Source organism: Ochotona princeps, chromosome 19 (genome assembly GCF_030435755.1).
Source record: "Ochotona princeps isolate mOchPri1 chromosome 19, mOchPri1.hap1, whole genome shotgun sequence".
Lineage (NCBI taxonomy): Eukaryota > Metazoa > Chordata > Mammalia > Lagomorpha > Ochotonidae > Ochotona > Ochotona princeps.
This window is the reverse complement of record NC_080850.1, coordinates 49395667-49416211: the sequence shown is the minus strand read 5'-3', so window position 1 is coordinate 49416211 and position 20545 is coordinate 49395667. Positions and strand designations below refer to the sequence as shown.

General features: G+C 56.6%; 1 protein-coding gene across 2 annotated transcripts in view; it reads right to left on the bottom strand.

Moving 5' to 3' along the window:
* Positions 1–20545, bottom strand: part of EPB41L4A (erythrocyte membrane protein band 4.1 like 4A) — a 99124-nt gene that overhangs the window by 15601 nt on the left and 62978 nt on the right. For both annotated transcript variants that reach the window (XM_058677546.1, XM_058677548.1), the window contains 5 exons: positions 18841–18932; positions 17517–17594; positions 15565–15680; positions 3288–3378; positions 1118–1201 (listed from right to left, as the gene is read on the bottom strand). In XM_058677546.1, the coding sequence (XP_058533529.1) occupies positions 1118–1201; positions 3288–3378; positions 15565–15680; positions 17517–17594; positions 18841–18932 (461 nt within the window). The remainder of the gene's footprint in view (positions 1–1117; positions 1202–3287; positions 3379–15564; positions 15681–17516; positions 17595–18840; positions 18933–20545) is intronic.

Genomic DNA, 20545 nt, shown 5'->3' with positions numbered 1-20545 from the left:
CCTCGGAGGGTGGGTCTCACCAGAGGATAGGTTACAAAGCTGCCCGCCTCCTAGCTCACCGTGTAACTGCACGTCCACACACACCGCCACTTTGGCCTCAGCAGAAACCAAGGCAGCAGGGCTGTGAGCCTCAAAAGCCACCAGCAGAATTTAAGATCCTCCTTCTAGGCAGCTCAGCTCAGGCGATCTGCTGACTCCCACACAGTGCATCTCCGCATCAGCCCTGGGCCCTACACACGGGCCCAGGCCTGTGTAACAGGAAGTGGACACAGAATATTTAATTAGGTGGCCGAGGTGCATCAGCCAGGAGGTGGCATGGCTAGAACTGTACCCCGGCTGTTACACAGGTCTGTGCCTGGTTTGGCGGCAGTGGCCAGATAAAAGCTCAACAGACCTGTGTGTGCAGAAACCAGAGTCTCCTAGATCACCAGCCAGCAGCTCAGACTTCCAAAGGAAGTTTTTACAAGGATTACATGGAGGGAAAATGTTGTCACTGACAGGCCATTTTGAGTTATCAGAAGTAGAACTGGCACCTAGAAAAGTTCATGAAAAAATGGTATTAAAAGATAAGCTTAGTTCGGTGCAGGAATTCTGGTTACGTGGAGAGGAGAGCCCTGCGTTCTCTCGCTCCGCAGCATCACCAAGAGCAGCCTGGCCACGGCTCCATTTCCACTTGTTCCCCGACCTTCCCTGGGCACACAGCCCTGTGGGCAGAGCTGAGGTGCAGCCAGCAAGGCTGCTACCTGCAATACCAGCATCCCATGCCAGAGCACCTACTCGATTCTGCTCGCTGCCACCCTGCTCCCTGCTAATGCACCTGCATAACCTAGGTGACCAGGACCCTGTCAACCACAGGGGAGGTCCTGAAGGAGCTCTGAGCTCATGGCTTGGGTTTGGCGCAGTCCTGGCTGTTGTGGCCATTTGAGGAGTGAGCCAGCAGATGGAAGATCTCTCTTTCCCTGTCACCCTCCCCTTCAAATCAACAAGGAGCTTTTAGAAAGCAGCAGCATACCACTGGTCTCCATCTCAAAGCCCCAGGGTGCAGGTGTGGGAAGCTGGCTCCCGCACCCTGCTGGCTGCCAGCCTCAGCCACGTCCCTGCTGCCCAGCTTCCTTACCCCTGCGGCCCGTCCTCCTCCCACGGTGCGTGGGGCCTGCTTCTCTGAACATCAGGACTGTTTTCATTCTTGGATTTCTTAAAGCTGCAATGAAAGAAAATGCAGAAAGTTAACCAGAATGTGGAAGGAGGCGGACTTGCAAGCCATTGTCCAAGCAAATGTGGGGAGGAGCTTGTTTATCCCAGAGACCACGCCACACTGGGCAGTCCCCAGAACACAGGCCGTGGCAGGGGTCTTGGCATTGGCAGCCCTGGCTGCCCAGCTGACAGATGTAAGCTAACAGTAGCCAGGGCCAGCCATGGAGAGTCCACCTGCTGGATAGGAAGCAAGAATCCCCCTGGAGCCAGGGACAGAGGAAGGCCGACTGGGCACACGGACCCAGGTGGGCACTAGCTGATGACAGGGGTCAGACATGCCCGGCTCCAGGCTGGGGCCGGAATCGTGCTGTCCAGGCCCAGGCCACCCGAAGTGGCCTTTCCCAGCTTCCGCCATGTCCTGACTGCAGGCTTGTAGATCACAACGACCTCAAGTGCTATTTCCTGACCTGGGATCATCTTTCAGTGCTCAGAGCATAAATGCACCCAGGCAACCCAACCCCAAGAAACGTGGGGAGACAAGGGAGGGGGCAGCTGGAGCTGCCAGTGCCCAGCGGGTGGGGGCAGGGACGTCTCAGCTTCAGAAAAAGACAGCGACCGAACTCCTGGTCTCCTTTACACCCTGTGTTTTGAGGGAGTCTCTGAAGTTATCCGAGGATGTGGCTACTGCATAGATCTTCAGAACAGCCAATGAGTAGCCATTGTTGTGGTATAGCACTTTATCGTGCCACCTGCCACACTGGCATCTCACAGAGGCGCCAGTTCAAGTCTTGGCTGCTCCTCTTTCGGTCCAGCTCCCTGCAGATACCCCTGGGAAAGCAGCGTAGAACGGCCCCAGTACTACTGTTTACTAAAAGCTGTTTGTTGATCTGAAGGGGAGAGCGACAGTGAAAGAGAGAGGAAGACAGAGAGAAATCTTCCATCTGCTGGAGCCCAATATACAGGCCCAAGAGTCATCTTCATGAGACCTGACCCAACTCCAAGGGCCAACCTTCCAAAAGCTTGCCTTTTAGAACACGGAAAGGTAATAAGTACAGTAAGATACTCAACGCGTCAGTACAAAGTGTGTTTAATAAATCAGAAAGGAAAAGCCAGGACAAGAGAAATGGAGAGAAGAAACGAGATGACAGAGGGACTGGGAGAAGAGAAGGGGAAAATGAGGGGGTTGCTGGGAGACAAATTCCCCACCCTCGTCCCCTAAACTGCTGCTCTTCTGGGGTTCAGGGGAATGCACCCCCATCCCCAGGTACCAGCCTGTCAGCAGCAAGGCCATGGATGCTTAGCAGCCTGCCCACCCCAGAAGGCCGCTGGCTCTGAACCGCCTAAAGCAACACCATTCTGATGCCGGACGCCCCCTGGCTGCCGCCTGTGTGTACACAGCTGTGACGTTGGCAAAGGCCAGCGGGTGAGTGCAAGGACCTGTCCCAGCAGAACCAGGATTGGTGAAGTCCCAGAACAGAAGACAAGACAAAGCAGAGAGGGCCCAGGGGACCACATCCCACCCATCAGCCGTGCAAGTGGGCAATCCCAAAGTCCCTGGGGGCAGCTGCCCAGCACCCACAGCCCTGGAGTAGATGGCCTCTGCAGAAAGGACTTCACAGGTGATGCAGGCCACTGCCTGGGGCCTTAGGAGGACAGCTGAGCTTGGGAGAGCTGGCAGGGAGCATAACGGGGGGGGGGGGGGGGGGGGGGGAGGGGGCATGCAGTGATTAGACAGGGCAGGACTCAACACCAGGGGGCGCCACTCAGGCAGTGCCAGCTTGGAGGCCATGGGACACAAGCCAGGGCACAGAAGGGCAGACCACCCTGCTGCATCAGCCTGTCAGCCCATGACAGTCTTCAAGCCACAAGTGGACTGTCCCCAAGCCGTGGAGGAAGGCCCAGGCAAGTCATGAGCCCCTGTACAGTGTCCTCCCAGTAGAGAGGCACGGCGCTGGGCTCTTCTGCACCCAGACGGCGGCCAGGAGCCCCCAGGGCCAAAGCACCATCAATGACCAAAGTTAATGGCACGTGACGGTGCAAAGAGAGGCCATCTGGACGCCGGGGAAAGAGGACCTCTTCAGGGCCACACTGACCTCTTCCCGGGTGAAGCTGTGATAACTTGAGCTGTCCCTTCATGTTCTCCGTTCTCCACGTCCACAGTCATCCGATTTGTGCTGATGGCTCCTGGTAGCAGAGAAGGAGACAGAATGAAGGGAGCACAAAGAAACAAGAGTCATGCTACAGTGTAACACAGGAGCGTCAGGGCACATCTCACTGATACATTCACACAGCGCACAGCCCAACCTATTCCAGGCACTGCATTCTGATGGCCCGGGGGTGGCTTAGCCACATGCCACCTGTGTGAAATTAGGTCAGCTCACTCCCCACACCATGGGCAATCCCTGCCTGAGACTGTCAACAGCAAGACAGCACCAACTAGGGCCCGGCGGCGTGGCCTAGTGGCCAAAGTCCTCGCCTTGAAGGCCCCGGGATCCCATATGGGCGCTGGTTCTAATCCCGGCAGCTCCACTTCCCATCCAGCTCCCTGCTTGTGGCCTGGGAGGGCAGTTGAGGACGGCCCAATGCATTGGGACCCTGCACCCGCGTGGGAGACCCGGAAGAGATTCCAGGTTCCTGACTTCGGATCGGCGCGCATCGGCCCGTTGCGGCTCACTTGGGGAGTGAATCATCAGACGGAGGATCTTCCTCTCTGTCTCTCCTCCTCTGTGTATATCTGGCTGTAATAAAATGAATAAATCTTTAAAAAAAAAAAAAAGACAGCACCAACTGTGACAGCAAGACACTGGACAGTCGGCCCCAACCACTATGGCAAGACACCGCACAGCTGGCCTGAACTGTGATGGCCAGACACCAGACACTGCCACGGCCTGGCCTAGGAAACGGTGCTCAGGCCTCGGTGTCCACCGTGGAGAAGCTTCTCAGAGTGTCACAACTGTCATGTATAGCACCAACCCTGATCAAAAAATAGTGTAACTCAGAAGGTCCAACTCACAATGCAGACAGTCCAAGGGGTAAGATGGACTCGAGCCACACTGCTCACACCAGAAAGGGCTTTCGCTGTGTTTTATGCCAACACTCCGGAGAATCGGATGTGGCTCGGCCCACAGACCTGGCACAGCAGATGGAACCTAGAGCAGACACAGCCCTGGAAACAAGGGTCAAGCACAGCTGGGGAACAGCCTGGGCCACCCTGGGTGGGCCTGCAGGGGTACGGTGAGTGGGTGGGTGGGATCCAGAGGCTGTGCTCCCCTCCAGCACATCCACAGACACACACAGGTGGGTTTATAGCCCCTCTCCCCTGCTTCTGGGAGAGGCCCCTCAGGGGCTGGCCAGAGGTGGGGCCTCAGAGCATCCCTCCTGCAGGGAGCGCGATCAGCCCTCCTGCTGGGTCCCTGTGCTCACCCTGCGCTCACGGGCCGTGAGCGCTGCGGCCAGCACCTCCCCTCTCACCATTCACGTGACTGTCCAACTGTCCTCTGGATCTTATGCTATCACTTTATCAAGCAGTGGGGATGAATCAGAGCTCCTGGTTAGAAGTCCCAACGTCGCAGGGCATGACGGGGGCCACAGGTGAAGAGGACACTGGGACATGTCTCTAAATGAGAAGGTACTGGAAGGCCTCCAACAGTTCCCACCACGGAGAAATAGCAGACGACCAAGGGCACCCTGTGCTGACACAGCACTGGGAACACACGCCCAGAACCCCTACCCGCACGCAGCTTCCATGAGTCAGTTACAAGACAATTTATTAAAACGGCCACAAAGGCTGGCCCCCAGGACCCAGGGCCACGAGTGGAGCTGAACAACCTGGCTTCTAAGATCTAATGATTCTGCAGGGCCCCACAGAAAATTTGGGTCACGGGGGGCCTAGGAGGTGCCCAGGGAGGAACATATATGACAGAAATCCAGGGAAGAAGTGCCCTTCTCCTCCAAGGGCACCGAAGACAGGCGCCAGCAACACACGCCACACAGAGGGGTTTCAAAGAGCGGCCCCAAGCCGTTGTTCTGGGGAATTCCACCTGGATTCAGTCTCGGTGGGCAGAGAGAGAGCCAGGACCGAGAACTGCATGGCACCCAAGACCAGGCATCGGAGGAGACTGGGACCCAGGCTGCTCCAGGCACACACACACTCACACACACACCCACACTGCCACACACACTCCCCTCAGTGTAAACATCGCCAACACAGAGAAGAATACAGGACGAGGCACACTGCTGTGTAAACGCCACGTGCTGCAAGGACCAACCACACAGAGGGGTCCGCACACCACACGCGCCAGTCCATTCCAGGCAACCGTCACCTCTTACGTGAAGCAAAACACGTGCTTTCCACCTCAGACTCCTAAAAACACCAAAGATGGATTTCACAAAATAGTAGCAGATACAACTAACTCCATAAATTAAAATGTTGGGGGTCAGCAAGGTGGGAGTGCTGAGTAAGGTCCTCACCTGCGAGTCTGGCAGTTCAGTTTCTGCCCCAGCTGTCCCTCTCTGGCCCAGGTCCCTGCTATCGTGCCTGGGAGAGCAGCTGTGGAGGGCTCGGATGCTTGGGTCCCTGCACCCTGTGGGAGACCTGCAGGAAGCTCCTGCATCCTGGCTTTGCCCTGCTTCTTTCCAGCCGCTGTGAACACCCAGGGAGTGAACTAGTGGATGGAAGATCTCTCTAGTTCTCCTCCTCTGTTAATTCTGATTTTTAAACACACAAATAAAACGGAAAGTTTTTAAAAGACCTCAGATCTTAACAGGGAGTTGGAGGCTAGGAGGTAAGCACCGTGCTTCCCCGCCCTCAACTAACAATTTTTGTTTTTAGGAAAGACACATTTCTGTTTATATAACTTAAAAAGGAAGACTCAGGGTGACATTATATTTCATCATGCTCAGGCTGCCCAAAGACGGTTGGCCCGGGGCAGAGACTCTGCCAGACTGGCCGGCTTCCAGAGCGCCCAGCACCAGCAGGGACTACTGCTCACTGTCCTTGCAGGTCAGTGAGAGTTGGAAGGCATCCCCACCAACCCGCAGTCATCAGGGCATCCGGATACATCTGCATCTGACTTTGGCAAAAATAAAGTGAACTCCTTCTTCAGCCCACAGTGCTCACCCCGCAGCCCCAACGGACCCTCGCTCCAGCGTGACGGGAGGGCTGAGGCTGAGGGAGGCGCTGTGGGACGCTGTCCGTCTCAGACACTTGAGCCTGGCCAGGGCCATTCCCTGCGGTCAGGTCAGGGCCACCACATCCAGGTGCCAAGCACCAGGTCTCCACATGCCAGGGCCCCTAGCCCATGCACTTCAGCCCCCACCCTCACAAAGTCTCCCTCTCTCTGTCTCTGTCTCTCTGTCTGTCTGACTGCATGCCTTCACACTCACTGTCAGATAAGGAAGTGGCCATGAGACAGAGAATCCACCTTCCCTGGGTCTCTTTAAGTGGACTGACTCAGGAGAGAATCCTTCAGAGTCAGGCCTGGGACATGAAGACCCGTGGTGAGGGCTGGGTGCAGTCAGGCCTGGGACATGAAGACCCGTGGTAAGGGCTGGGTGCTAGGGGCTTAGTGCAGTAGGACAAGCTGATCCCATGTTAGAGTGCCTGATTCAAGTCTCAGTTAACTAATTTATTTTTACAGGAAGAAAGCAGGAGTAGAAATTCACAATATGATTTTTTTTTTTTTTGGAAAGTCAGATACATAGAGAGGAACAGAGACAGAGAAGATCTTCCACCCACTGACTCACTCCTCAAGCGGTCCCAAAGGCCGGAACCGAGTTGATTTGAAGCCAGAAGCCCGGAGTCTCTTCCCAAGGCTTTGGGCCATCCTGGACTGCTTTCCCAGACCACAGGCAGGGAGCTGGATGGGAAGTGGGGTCACCGGGACTAGACCCACTCACTGCGGCCAGAGCCCTGTCTTCCCGAAGAGTACAAGACTGCTACCTAGGCAGCTACTGCCTGGACACACGTTCACAAACTTTGAAGACACCAGTTTTGTTCCTGGTCAGGTATTCTGCTAAAAAGCTGGAGTGATTATAAAGATGGACATGGACGGCCTGTGCCCAAGGACCCCTTTCCCAGCTGGACAGTTTCCGTGTCCCTGCTCCGACCAGCTCTCTCCTGGACCCCACTGCTTTCCTTGGCAGCCCCTGGAGGGTCTGGGTGGGCAAGGAGGCACTTCTTCCTCTACCTCTCTCACAGAGCTACAGCGACACACACGCTCTGAGTGAGAGAGGTCACACACACCTTTGCAAGGGGTCAGACTGCCAGGTTTCAAAACCAGAGAGGTGTGTGCGAGCCTGGATGGACCTCTGCTCACGGAAGGACAACATGTCGCCCCACACCTGAGACCCCGGGGAAAGCTCTGCACACAGGAGGACAAGCAACTGTCCATGTGCAGACTCTCTTCATATCACAGCCGCAGGGCCTGCTGGATGTGGCCGAGGCTGAGTGTGGTCATCTCTCCTGCAATTGGACCAGCCACTGCTGCTTTTCCAGGCCATTCGCAGGGAGGTGGATCAGAAGAGGAGCAGCTGGGACTCAAACCAGCACCGCAGGTGGTAGCTTAACTCACCATGCCACAACCCAACCCTTTCCCAGTAATTCTATGCTTACTTGATTTTGGTAGATTCTCAGCCCTGAGAAATCTTGCTTCCATAAACAACCATTGGTAGAAGCAGAACACGTACTATGAGGCCATCATCAATGTCCCAAAGAACTTCGGTGCTCCAAGTCTAGTGAGGATGTAGTATTTAGCTATTTTTCAGGTTCTATCAGGTGACAAACCTCTCTCAATTCTGCTGGAGGCCCACACGAGAACAAGACTTACACAAGCACACAGACCATGACCGTCGGGCACGGACTTGCCAGCACCAACCGGGGGACGTGAGGCTGAAGGACAAAGTGCTATGGCAGGTTCCTGACGAGGGGACAGGGCGTCTGGGATCCTAAAACCCAAGAGGGCCTCTCCCTGACCCTCCTGGGATAGCTGTCCTGCCCCACTGGAGGAGGGGAAGGACAACCGTTGGAGCCGAGAAGTACGTGAATAAACTGGCTGAGCTCCCTGTTCCCACCTGGCTGTCCCTAGACACACACACACACACACACACACACACACACACACACACACACAGCAGCCTGCTTCTCAGCGTCTTCATTACTCAGGGACAAGCAGAACCTCTATGAAATAGACATGCATGCCTTTCTCTGGCCAATCTGCCTTTTGCTCCTGGAACCTCAGCCTGTTGATGAGTAAGGAACCCCACTGAGGTCTGCAGTGGTGACCAAGCTGCTCTTCAAAGCCATGTCCCTCACAGCACATCAGGCACGGCACGTGCGGCCACCTCAGGGCTGCTCCTGCGCCCCGACACGCCCTGCCACGCTGAACTTGACATTTACTCCTCTGGTCTGGCAAAGTGGCCAGTACAGACTTGCTTCTCAGCTCGGCCACTCTGCTCAGTGCGAGCCGGTCTTGCGATCTTAAACCAATCATTAAACTCTGCTGGGCCTCGGTATTTCCACTTTCCAAATGGGGATACTGCCCATCATGCACAGTGTGAGCTGCCAGGTGACACTAGATGACTTCTAGAAGGTCCCGAGCTCAGGGCTTGGCACCTAGCAGGTGGGAATAAACAAAGGCTGTGCTATTTTCACATGGTAACATTCTCACAGATCAGGGGCCGGCTCTGTGAAGTGGGGTACCCTGCCGCAGAGGGCCAAGGAAGAGGGTGTGGCTCAGTGACTCACCAAAGCCCCACGTCCAACCTAGATCTGCAAGAAGGACGGGAGGATGGGTTTTTAGCTCTGTTTGCTTTTCTCATTTTGGTAGCTATGTGTGGAATGCAGGCAAAGTGGAAACGTTAACTCTCAGAGAAAAATCTAAGTGTATCCGCCTGGCATTCCTGTCTCTTTCAGGAAGGAAATCAGCCCTGGTGTCAAAGCAGAACGAAAGACGTCCACGAAGGGATCAGCCGTGCTCTCTTACACACTCACACATGCTCACACACACGCACATACATGTGCACACATGTACACGCAGAGTGCACGCCTTCACTGCCGCTCCCCTCTGCAGGGTAAATGCCCCGCAGAGCCAACATGGCTCCGAGGAGAAGCCGGCCGGCTCGCTGCTCTGTGCTAAGGAGCTCCTGCAGTTGGCCAACGGAAGCCAAGGAAGCCGGCTCTGGCAGAGTGGCTAATGCCACTGGCTCCGGCACTGGCATCTCCCACGGCCACTGTGCAGAGGCCAGGACGCTTCACTTCTGACCCAGCTCCCTACTAATGTTTCTGGGAAGGCAGCAGAAGAGGGCCGAGCCCCACGCAGAGACCGGCCCAGGTCTGGCCATTGCAGTCACCAGGGATGTGAGCCAGCAGATGGAAGGTCTCTCAAATTCCCACGTATCCTTTTTCATGTTGGGTCCTTCCGAGCCTGTGACCCATAAGCCAGAGAGAATAGGGAAGACTGTGGAGAACAGGGACATTTAAAGCCCCCAACTCCTTAGTTTTATGACGGGATGCAAGCTCCAGTCACTGAGCAATGTGCTAAGGCCTCAACCATTCCAGTCAGCACTGAGACCTAGGCCCCAGCATGGGGTCGCTGCAGCTTGGGACACCTGCACCCACACCAAAGAGCCCAGGTCAAATCCCGGCTCTGCCCCGATCCAGCTTCCTACTGATGCAAATCCAGGAGGCAGCAGGCCAGACCTCCGGCACCCGGGCCTCTGCTATCCGTGTGGGCGACCCCGATGGAGTCTGGGGCTGCTGTCTGGCCCGGTCCCAGCTGCAACAGGCATGCAGGAGGTAACATGGGAGCCCTCTCTCTTTGCCTTTCCCTCTTCACCAAGTGAGTGAATAAATTACTTTTTAAAAAGTCAGATTACAACACAGTAAAATATTAAATGAAAGCAAACTCCTCTCCTGCTCCTGAGCCCTGTTCTCTGGTAACCTCCTCCAGGCCCCATGCGGGGTGTCCCGTCCTCCCTCCCAACATCTTGCAGTCTCTCTGCACAATGGGAACAGATCTCGACTCACAGACCCCAGGCTGTTTATCCCACTGTGGCCGGAGGCCAGTCCCTGCTGCACTTGTACACACACACCACACTCTGTCCTCGCCTCTGCACTGCGCAGTTCCATGACCAGGGCTGCGACCCCGGCTCTGCGGCCTGGGCAGCTCGCCTGGCACAGGGATGGTGGGAGCAGACCTGCATTCGGAAGCTCCAGTTCCCTGGATGGTCTCTGTCCACACAGCCTGCCTGGCAGCCAGAAGCCCAGCAAGGATTCCACTGTCTCTCATTCACGGTGCCCGTCGGTCAGGGCAGGCGCTCAGCAGCGCTGCCTCTCGGGGCCACAGGGTGTCCCGCAGAGCTGCCCATGCTGCTCTGAGCTCCCTGGCCTCTCCTTGAGGGCAGCACCAGCACGGGCCCCAGCAGGTACAGATCAGTAGCACCAGGTGAACCCCTCGCTACAGGCCCAGAGCCGTGGGGCACCACCCTGCCTGCCCTGGGTGACCCTAGAGGTAGCTGGGAATCCCCACTGCAAGGCCCAGGCTCTGTCAGTCTGAGGGTGAGGTGGTACCCACAGATGTTTAATATAGCACAAGGGTCCTTGCAGGGAAAACTCTTGGCCACTGCAGTGTGGGGTGTCTGAGTTAGCTGTGTGCACACCGGGGAGAAGTGCACTCCTGAACACGGCAGCCTGTGCCCACGCACACGCCTTGCCCAGGCCTCTCTCCTGTCAAGGCCCACACTCTTCACTGACTCTTTAGACCCAAACCCACGGCAGGAGCTGCCGAGACCCCTGCACAGCAAGGGCTTCCAAGAGATGAGACACACCTCTCCCACCCCACCTGGCAGGCGGAGGCGGCAGCTCTGCTGTGCAGGAATGTCCTGGCCAGCTGCCCCGCACTTGCTGGGATCCCGGGTGGGGCTGGGCTGGCGGAGGCCTCCTCCTCCTCCTGCACCTCTTCCTCTTTCTGGAATGCACTTCCTCTTCCAGGTGCCAAGGCCCACCCTTGGCAGATGCTAACAGGAAGGCTGTCCAGCTAGGGAGCGTGGGCTGCGCCTGAGAGGTGAGTTAAGGGCGTGCTGAACCTGCTGGGAGCCGAGAGGCCAGCTGAGGGCACAGCCGGCCTAGCAGGGTGACTGGCAGACTGAGGAAGGAGTCCTGTCACTCAGGCATCTCACCAACAAGGAGGGCCCATGACCAGCCTCTCTTCACTTACAGAAATGCTGCATGAGAAATGTGAGCCTGTGGCACCTGACCTGAGAACATCCCTTCCAACTCTGTGAGGCCGAAGGCAGCAGGACCTAGGGACGGGCACCGACAGGCACCTGGCAGGGAAGAGGAAGCCGACCTTCATCTAAACCGCAGGTCTGCCTCTGGCAGGAGTACAACCTAATAAAATACACCTTCCATAACTTGGTAAAATTTTAAACAGAAATTTAATCAGTGGAGTGATTTATTAAGGGAATTTTGTTCCCCTCTGGCTAATAGCAAGCAATATTTTTTAAAAATGGAGCCAACATCGTGGCATAGTAGGTAAAGCCACTGCCTGTCATGGGCACTGGTTAGAGCCTCAGCTGCTCCACTTCCAACCCAGCTTCCTCCTAATGCACCTGGGAAGGTGGCACAAGTGCCTGGGCCTCTGCACCTACATGGAAGACTGGGAGGCCCTGCACCCACATGGGAGACCTGGGAGGAGGCCCTGCACCCACATGGAAGACTGGGAGGAGGCCCTGCACCCACATGGAAGACTGGGAGGAGGCCCTGCACCCACATGGAAGACTGGGAGGAGGCCCTGCACCCACATGGAAGACTGGGAGGAGGCCCTGCACCCACATGGGAGACCTGGGAGGCCCTGCACCCACGTGGGAGACCTGGGAGGATCTGGGAGGAGGCCCTGCACCCACATGGGAGACCTGGGAGGCCCTGCACCCACGTGGGAGACCTGGGAGGATCTGGGAGGAGGCCCTGCACCCACATGTGAGACCTGGGAGGACCTGGAAAGAGGCTCTGCACCCACATGGGAGACCTGGGAGGACCTGGGAAGAGGCTCTGCACCCACATGGGAGACCTGGGAGGATCTGGGAAGAGGCTCTGCACCCACATGGGAGACCTGGGAGGACCTGGGAAGAGGCTCTGCACCCACATGGGTGACCTGGGAGGATCTGGGAGGAGGCCCCTGCGCTCATGCGGGAGACCTGGGAGGATCTGGGAGGAGGCCCTGCACCCTCGCGGAGACCTGGGAGGAGGCTCTGGCTTTGGCCCGCCCAGTCCAGGGCACTGTAGCCATGTGGGAAGTGACCTGCAGATGGCAGATCTCTCTCATCTGCATCTCTTCCTTTCTCTCTGTAACTCTGCCTTTCAAATAAAGAAGTGAATAAATAAATTTGCAAAAAATATAGAAAGCCAAGCTACTACTCCTTTCCCAGCTGTGCCCTACAAATAAGTGTTACAGGGAGGGGCAGGGGTTCCTCAGTGGGGCTGCTCATGAGGCCTTCAGGGAGGAGGATGGGAAGTGAGGTGGCACAGCGCCTTGGCAGGTGGACCCTGGCTGGTGGGAGGTGAGGTGGCACAGCGCCTCGGCAGGTGGACCCTGGCTGGTGGGAGGTGAGGTGGCACAGCGCCTCGGCAGGTGGACCCTGGCTGGTGGGAGGTGAGGTGGCACAGCGCCTTGGCAGGTGGACCCTGGCTGGTGGGAGGTGAGGTGGCACAGCGCCTCGGCAGGTGGGCCTCAGCTGGTGACGCCCATATCCCGGCTCAGTCTTCTATGAGCCTGCTGGGTAGCGCCTGGCAGGCAGTACAAGAGCTCACAGTGGCGGGGGCACAAGGAGGACCCGCACCTCAGCAGCAGGCACGGCTCAGGTTGGCTTTCCACCCACAGGGCTCAACCAAAGCTGACCATAGAGGTCACCAGCATGAGAGGGACAGGAAGACACAACACCGAACAAGCAGAACACAAGTACTGCCTCACGACACCTTCCACACGTGTGGGACAACAGGTGCCAGGCCGGTCAGTTTCAAGGGTAGGCCCCGCAGAGGCCTGCCAAGTCAGGATAAAATCAATGAGAAATGCTCTCTCAGCAAAGTCCTGGTTCCTAAGACAGAGTCGGATAACCTTCCTTTTAGCACAAAAATGATAGCTGTACGCCATGGTTTAAATCCATGTATACATAATAGACAGTTACAAGTGGGGCGAAGACCACAAGGATAGCCACTTTAGTTACACTGATGGTTTTCAAATTTCTAACAGCTTTAACATACATGCATGAAACACTGTGTAAATTACAGCTATACGTCTACAAGGCAGAAAAATCACAGAGCAATTATAATGGGGCTATGCAAAAACACCGACAAAGGATCTAGTAAGAGGCATAGGGTGTAAATAAACACACAGGCATCACGTTTGTGGGAAAGAGAAACACGCAGCAGGCCGCCACTCTGAGCATGTGCCGGCCATGAGCTGGCTGGCCGCCGGTGGAGTGAGCAGGCAGGGTCCTCGTGAGGAAAGCCCAGCACAAGCCATGCTTTCAGCTCTGCCTGATGCCACCAGGAGTGTGTGTGGCCAAGTCCTGCAGAACAGGCCCTTTCCTGTCCCCTCAGGAAGGACAGAGTGAGGCCGAGAGACCGGCCGGCCCATGGTGGGGGCAGGATCGACACTGTGGCTTGCCAGGACTCCACACCAACAGGAAAGTTCATCCCTCGGTGAAGGGGCCCTGCCCCCCGACTCCTGAGGACACCAAGCAGGAGCAGGTCAGACACCAGCCCCGGAGCGGGGACTGCGCTCAGCTTCTGCAAGCGTCACTTTTGTCTTTAACACTTATTTACTTACTTTTAAAGTGGGGCAACACAAGTAAAGAGGGAGGGAAAGACAGAGGTGTGCCATCTGCTGGTTCCCTCCTCAAATGGCTGCAACAGCTAGTGCTGGGTGGACCAGGCTGACGCCAGGAGCCAGGAGCCCCATCCAGGTCGCCCACACGAGCGTACGAAGCACCTAGACCCCACTGCCGCTGCTTTCCCAGGAGCAGCCGGGACACCAGTCAGCACTCCCACTCGGGAAGCCACTGTCAGCGGTGGCACCAGCCCCCGCCAGGGTTGATCTGAGAGCCCCAGAACAACTTCCTGAGCCAAGTGTCTCATGCAGGTCTGCTTCCAGCCACAGCCACGCTGCAGGGATGGACGCCAGAGTATGGCTGCCCAGGACCAGGCAGCAGAGATGATGGGTGCGCCGTCAGTGAATTCCCTGCAGGAGATGTGCTTTGCATGCGAGCAGGCACGGTCCGGCGGCCTGGGGCCCGAACGGACAGGAACAGGTGGAGCAGAGAGCAAAGGCCTAATCTCCCTCACCCCCGACTGGCCTCCACAAATTCTCTTCCTCCCAGAGTGGACAAGTTACTGTTCACTGCCTCTCTGGATGACAGCATGCTGTGGGTTCCTGGAGCAGTGGACTTGGGGACACACACCAGTGGCCTCCGGTGTTCAGGCCACCTTCAGGTTCAGAGCCACTGCCTTCCATGGTTCTGAGGCTCCCAGATGGGAAATGAGCCGCCAGAGCTGCCTTGGGATGGGGTGAGACGATGAAGTCGGCCACATCTTCCATGTTGCTCCTGAGAGGCAGTGTGCAGCCCGCAACGCACACGGACCAGCCGGATGTCCAGCCCCACCAGGGCGCACACGAGGGGGACACAGCCACCCTGCAGCCCGCAACGCACACGGACCAGCCGGATGTCCAGCCCCGCCAGGGCGCACACGAGGGGGACACGGCCGCCCTGCAGCCCGCAGCGCACATGGACCAGCCGGATGTCCAGTCCCGCCAGGGCACACACGAGGGGGACACGGCCGCCCTGCAGCCCGCAGCGCACATGGACCAGCCGGATGTCCAGCCCCGCCAGGGCACACACAAGGGGGACATGGCTGCCCTGCAGCCCACAGGGCACACAGACGACCAGGTCCCAGGGGTGCCTGAGCCGGGGGCAAGGGTGCTTATGCCACTTGGCATGTGTGTGCATGCGCATGTGTACCTGTGTGTATTCCATGCATATGTTTCATAATAAAGAACAAAAACAGAACAAAATTGAGTGCTGGGCCAATTATGTCAGCAGTCCTTGTTTTTCAAGACTTTTGCTACAAGCATATATATTTTTTTCAATTTCAGTTTCAGATACACAAAACTAGGAAACCACTCAGCTATGATTTTATTTAGAATCCAGTGTGCAAGCAGCAATAGTGATCTGAGCTGCCTGTCTGCTCCCCAACACATGCTGATTCTTGAGACACTGCCAGGGCCAAGTAAGGAATCCTGGTGTCAATAGCACAGATCCCCGAGGCTACAGGCCCACCTGCTCCAGCATTCTGGGATGCACCAGGCACTGACTCACCTGTGGGCTGCGTGGGCACCACTCTCTTAGGGTACGTCTTGCTGCGACTCCTTGCTACGTTCTGGTCTGGCCGTGGGAGCTGGACGGACAGGTCTCGGCTCATCTGCGAGGCTGTCCTGCCACCAGAAAACACAGTGTTTTGACTGGCAAAGCCACAGAATTATACAATGGCTCCAGCAGAGTGTCAGCCATGGGGCTACATGGACTCGACCAGCAGGGGCCAAGCAGGGGCCTCAACAGACACTGGGCTGACCAAGGTTGCAGTGGTCAGGGCCAGGACTTAAGGTGTGAGGCCACAGCCAGCTGGTGGCCAGCAAACCCATGGGGCTTCAGTGCAAGCCTTTGCGGGAGAGCTCCGCCTCACCAGCAGGCCTCACTGTGCTCATGGAGGTTACATCTCCACTCATTCCTGCTATTTCCCAGCAGAATAAGATACTCGCTGAGCTGTGAATGCGGTTCACCCACAGCTCAGGAACCCACCCTGCCCCTGTCCCGCCCAACTCACACAGGAGTCTAGCCTCTGAAGTCATGGAGACTGTGCTGTTTACGGGGTGGGGGCCTTGGGAAAGTGAGACCAGGTGGGGCCAGCCGAGGGGAGCCCCCAGGACTGAATGCCAGCAGCTTTGTAAGGAGAGGGATGGAGCCAACACAGCCACCAGGACACTGCAGCTGCACGGGTCTGCTCCCAGAACTCTGCTCTACGCAAAGCTATCTCTAGGGCGTCTCAGAAACGCACACAGCTGTGGCTGGTGTGGTGGTCCTGTTGGCTAAGGCATCCCTGCGAAGCCAGTGTCCCACAGGGCCACAGGTCTGGGTCCTGGAAATAATCCCTGTACAAACACCACCCAGTGGTCAGAGACGCAGCCTGTCCCTGCCCAGCTGTGGACAGGGTGGTGAGAGCCCCTTGCCTCCAGGGGCTCCTGACACCACAGACTGCATACTACGTGTCCTCCCCAGATTTTTCCAGAACTCACAACCATGTCCAGTGAGGGTGCTAGACATAGGCATACATGCACTTGATCTACTGCAGGAGCCTCAGGACAAGCCAAGGGTCCTCCTGCTGCTCCAACCTATTCCTGGAGCAGCAGGGCTGCCTGGTGTCCCTGAAAGGGCGTGGCCTCTCTGAACCCTGGTGGGAGGAGCTCCTCTGGGGGTGTGGCCTCCCTGAGCCCCCTGGTGGGAGGAGCTCCATGAGGGGCGTGGTCTCCCTGAGCCCTGGTGGGAGTAGCTCCATGAGGGGCGTGGCCTCCCTAAGCCCCAGGGGGAGGAGCTCCTCTGGGGGCGTGGCCTCCCTGAGCCCCACCCCGGTGGGAGGAGCTCCATGAGGGGCATGGCCTCCTTGAGCCCCCGTGGGAGGAGCTCCTCTGGGGGCGTGGCCTCCCTGAGCCCAGGTGGGAGGAACTCCCTGAGGGGCGTGGCCTCCTGAGCCTCAGTGGGAGGAGCTCCCTGAGGGGGCGTGGCCTCCCTGAACCCCACTACAAGGACAGTACCAGACATGATGACCAACCAAAGTTGGTCATGGTGCTCAGGGTATGCCCAAAAGCCGAGATGGAACTGGGAGCATGATTCGATACTGCAGAAAAACAGGGCTGTGCACAAAATGAAGTGCACGCTGTATCCCAGTGGGAGTTGACCAAACGTCCTGGGACCTCAGCCAGCCCCTCCTCAGGACACCTCCTCCTCATCATCATTGCAGGGCATAAGGACAGACAGACAAGTGGCATACCCAGACCAGAGTCCAACAACAAGCTCTACCACGCTCTCAAAACCTGACCATGACACAGCTCAGACATGATCTACAGCTAAATGTGGAAAACCTTTTTCCACGAAAGACAGCTTCCGTAGATTTTTGTGTTCAGAAAACACAACTGCTATGTGGAAGAACTCCATGTGTGCACGTGGGCAGGTGACTCACACACCCAGCCACACCCCTCACCCCGGGCACCATTTACCTGAACCGGTGCTTCTGACTGATGGATCCAAGCTTGCTAAGTTTTCTTGACAATGAACTTGACTCGGTTTCTGGCACTCTAATAATTTTTACGAGAAAATTAAAGACTCATAAACATGGTTTTCTCATGCTTCGTTGGGATATACAGTTATGCAGCAAATGTAATAGTGCACCGCCTGCTGTTTAACAGAGCTAATGAAAATAGTTAATACCGCTTATGGGCAACAGCCATCAGCCATTGCGAGCCAACACTGAAAACACAACCGCTTCCTGGATGACATGTACCACATGTGCCATTACATGAAAACCACCAAAATACACCATCGCCCCAGGAAGACCGGCTAGAGCTGCTGTTGCCTTGGCAACACTGTCACTGGCTCACACCAGCGTGGGTCCCCAAAGCTCCAGCCTCATCAGGCACAGCAGCTCCCTCTTGCTGTGATGCAGCCTTACCAAAGACTCCACAGAAAGAGCTCCTTGACCCAGTCCCACAGAGCAGAGCCGGGGCCACAGCTTGGGGGCTGCCACGGCCCGACATGGCAGGCCTGAGGGACACTGGTCCTTCCACGATGCTGCTGCCCACACAATGAATGGGATCATGAGGTGGAGCCCAGCGCTGCGTCAGTCACAGGGCACACAGCTTGGTGCACTGTGCGTGGCCTGCACAGCCCGAGCACTGACGCACACGGTCACCTTGCCCACGAGCAGGGCCAGCCCTCCTCACCAGCACAGCGTCCTCCCCGGCTTCTCGGCCCCTGACACCTGCTGGTGGGGCTGCCCTCAGCTCCCGGGCTGCTCCGTCCTGTCCTCCTAGCGCAGGAGGGCTGCAAGGTCCTTGGCTTTGTGCTTCTCACCCTTCCATGCCCAGCTCTCTCCAGCTTTTCCTCAGGTGACCCTCCATTGCCCCTCTGCCTCAAACCCCACACATGGGCAGTCGCATCATAGCCTGGCCAGCTCCCACACCCTTAGTCTCACAGCCAAAGACTCTTGGGGTGCTCCATGTCTGCGCAGAGCAGTTCGGATCCTCCAGGCCTCTAGATGCTACCCAAAACAACACTCTCTACCTAAACCTTAAAACTGGGAGCAAAGACACTGCACCCGAACGCACAACGGGTATGGACAATACCTCTATATGTGCAACACACGCATATACACGTATATACACGCATACGTGTGAGTAGCATCTGTAGTAACATAGCCAGAGAACTGGGAATTGAAAAAAAAAATTAACTTCCAAATTTATCATTGTAGACAGAATTTTACCCCTAAAAGACAAATGCAATTTTCATGTATTAGGACAACGAACAAAACTCAGACTGACCCACCTGAAAAATGTATGATGCTCTACGCTGCACTTCCACAGGTGCCTGCAAGCAGTCTTACTCCGTGCCTCGAAGAAGAAGGAAGTTTCATTGCACTGAGAAGGAAGCAGAGGCAGAGAGGAAGTCAGGGCGGCGGGAAGCAAGCACAGGTCACCACCGACACTCACGACCAAGGAAACTGATTCTCCCCTGGTGGGCTACGGCCAAATCAGCATCTTTCCACACGAACACTGAGACAGTCCCACTGCAACTTCACACACTCACCCCGATGGCCACGTGGCCAGCTCTGTGACTGCAAAGCCCCAGGGTGGCGGCCTCCCAGTCACCCCATTACCAAATCCCACTGCAGCTTCACACACTCACCCCGATGGCCATCTGGCCAGCTCCCATGACTGCACAGTCCCAGGGTGGCACTGAGCACCTCCAGGTCCCTGTCACAAACAGTCACAGCCTGAGGATCAGCCCTCGTGGGCAGGAGAGGCCCACCCAGCCCAGCCTTCACTGTGCCCCCCACAGGGATGGCCTTGGGGCCTCGGGAGAGGCTGCCAGGAGGAACAGCCACAACAGGACGTCCTGTGCAGCAGACCTAGCCCTCTGAGCCCAGTCCCCACGTCACACTGCATCCTTGAAGGCTGTTATGCCATAGGGGGGGCTTTCTCCCTAACTGCAACCCAATCCCAATCCTGTGATTACATGGTTCCCTGACCTGCAACACATAAGAAGCCAAAGCTTTATGCAATAAAGTTCCATTCTGCAGAAGACATTACTTTTTAAGCGACTGAAGCAAAAATCAAGCAAAATATGAGTGTTGAAATAAACTGTGAGCTCTGTCATGCAACACAACTGCCCATTCAAATCTAAATGTAAAAGCCAAAGCCACTCTTACACAGAAAGGCTTCCAGACACACACGCAAAGTTGCCCTGACTTTGAGCACGGACCCACCACTACACGTGTGAAAGTCCACCAGTGCAGCCAGAACGATGCTGCCAAACTCGAGAGTCTGCTGTGAAAGCAACAGAGCCAGCAATGGCCAGTGGCAGTGAGGCCAGGGGCAGTGAGGCCAGTGGCAGTGGTGGGACACACAAAACCTCGCACGGTAGAGGAAGAGACAGGATGAGCCCAAGTTTGTGGCACAGGTGACTGGGGACTTGTAAAACGAGGGAATGGAGAGGCACTGCAATTCTGAGGTCTCCACGTGATGCCTGGTGGGTTAAAGCCTGCAGGTGCAGAGCTCAGCAGTGAGTGAGGCGGTTCGGGGAGCAGCCACGACAGATGCAGGTGGAATCGTGGGGCGATGCAGCTGTAGGTGGAGCAAGCCAGGAGTGGGCAGCATCATGGCGGACAGCAAGCACACCTGCTCCAGGTGACCGTGGAAACTCAGCTCCAAAGGGGGCGACTGGCATCACGGGGTGACAGGTGCAGGGATTACGAGAGAAAAGAGATGGGGCAGTCGGGAAGCTCAGAAGAGCTGGGGTGCAGGGGAGGGGTCTGGGCTGGGGGTCGCAGTGAACATCACAGAACCTTCTCGGGGGCAGCACGGGTTCCCAGCCAGAGATGGGGGCTCTTGTGTACAACCTGCTGTCGCTTACTGTTCAAAACATGTCACCGCTACATACACAGCACTAAAGTCACAAGGCAGGAGCAATCACCACAGGCCCCAGCTCCGTTCTCACCAAGTCAACCATCACCACAAGCAATGTGTGCCTT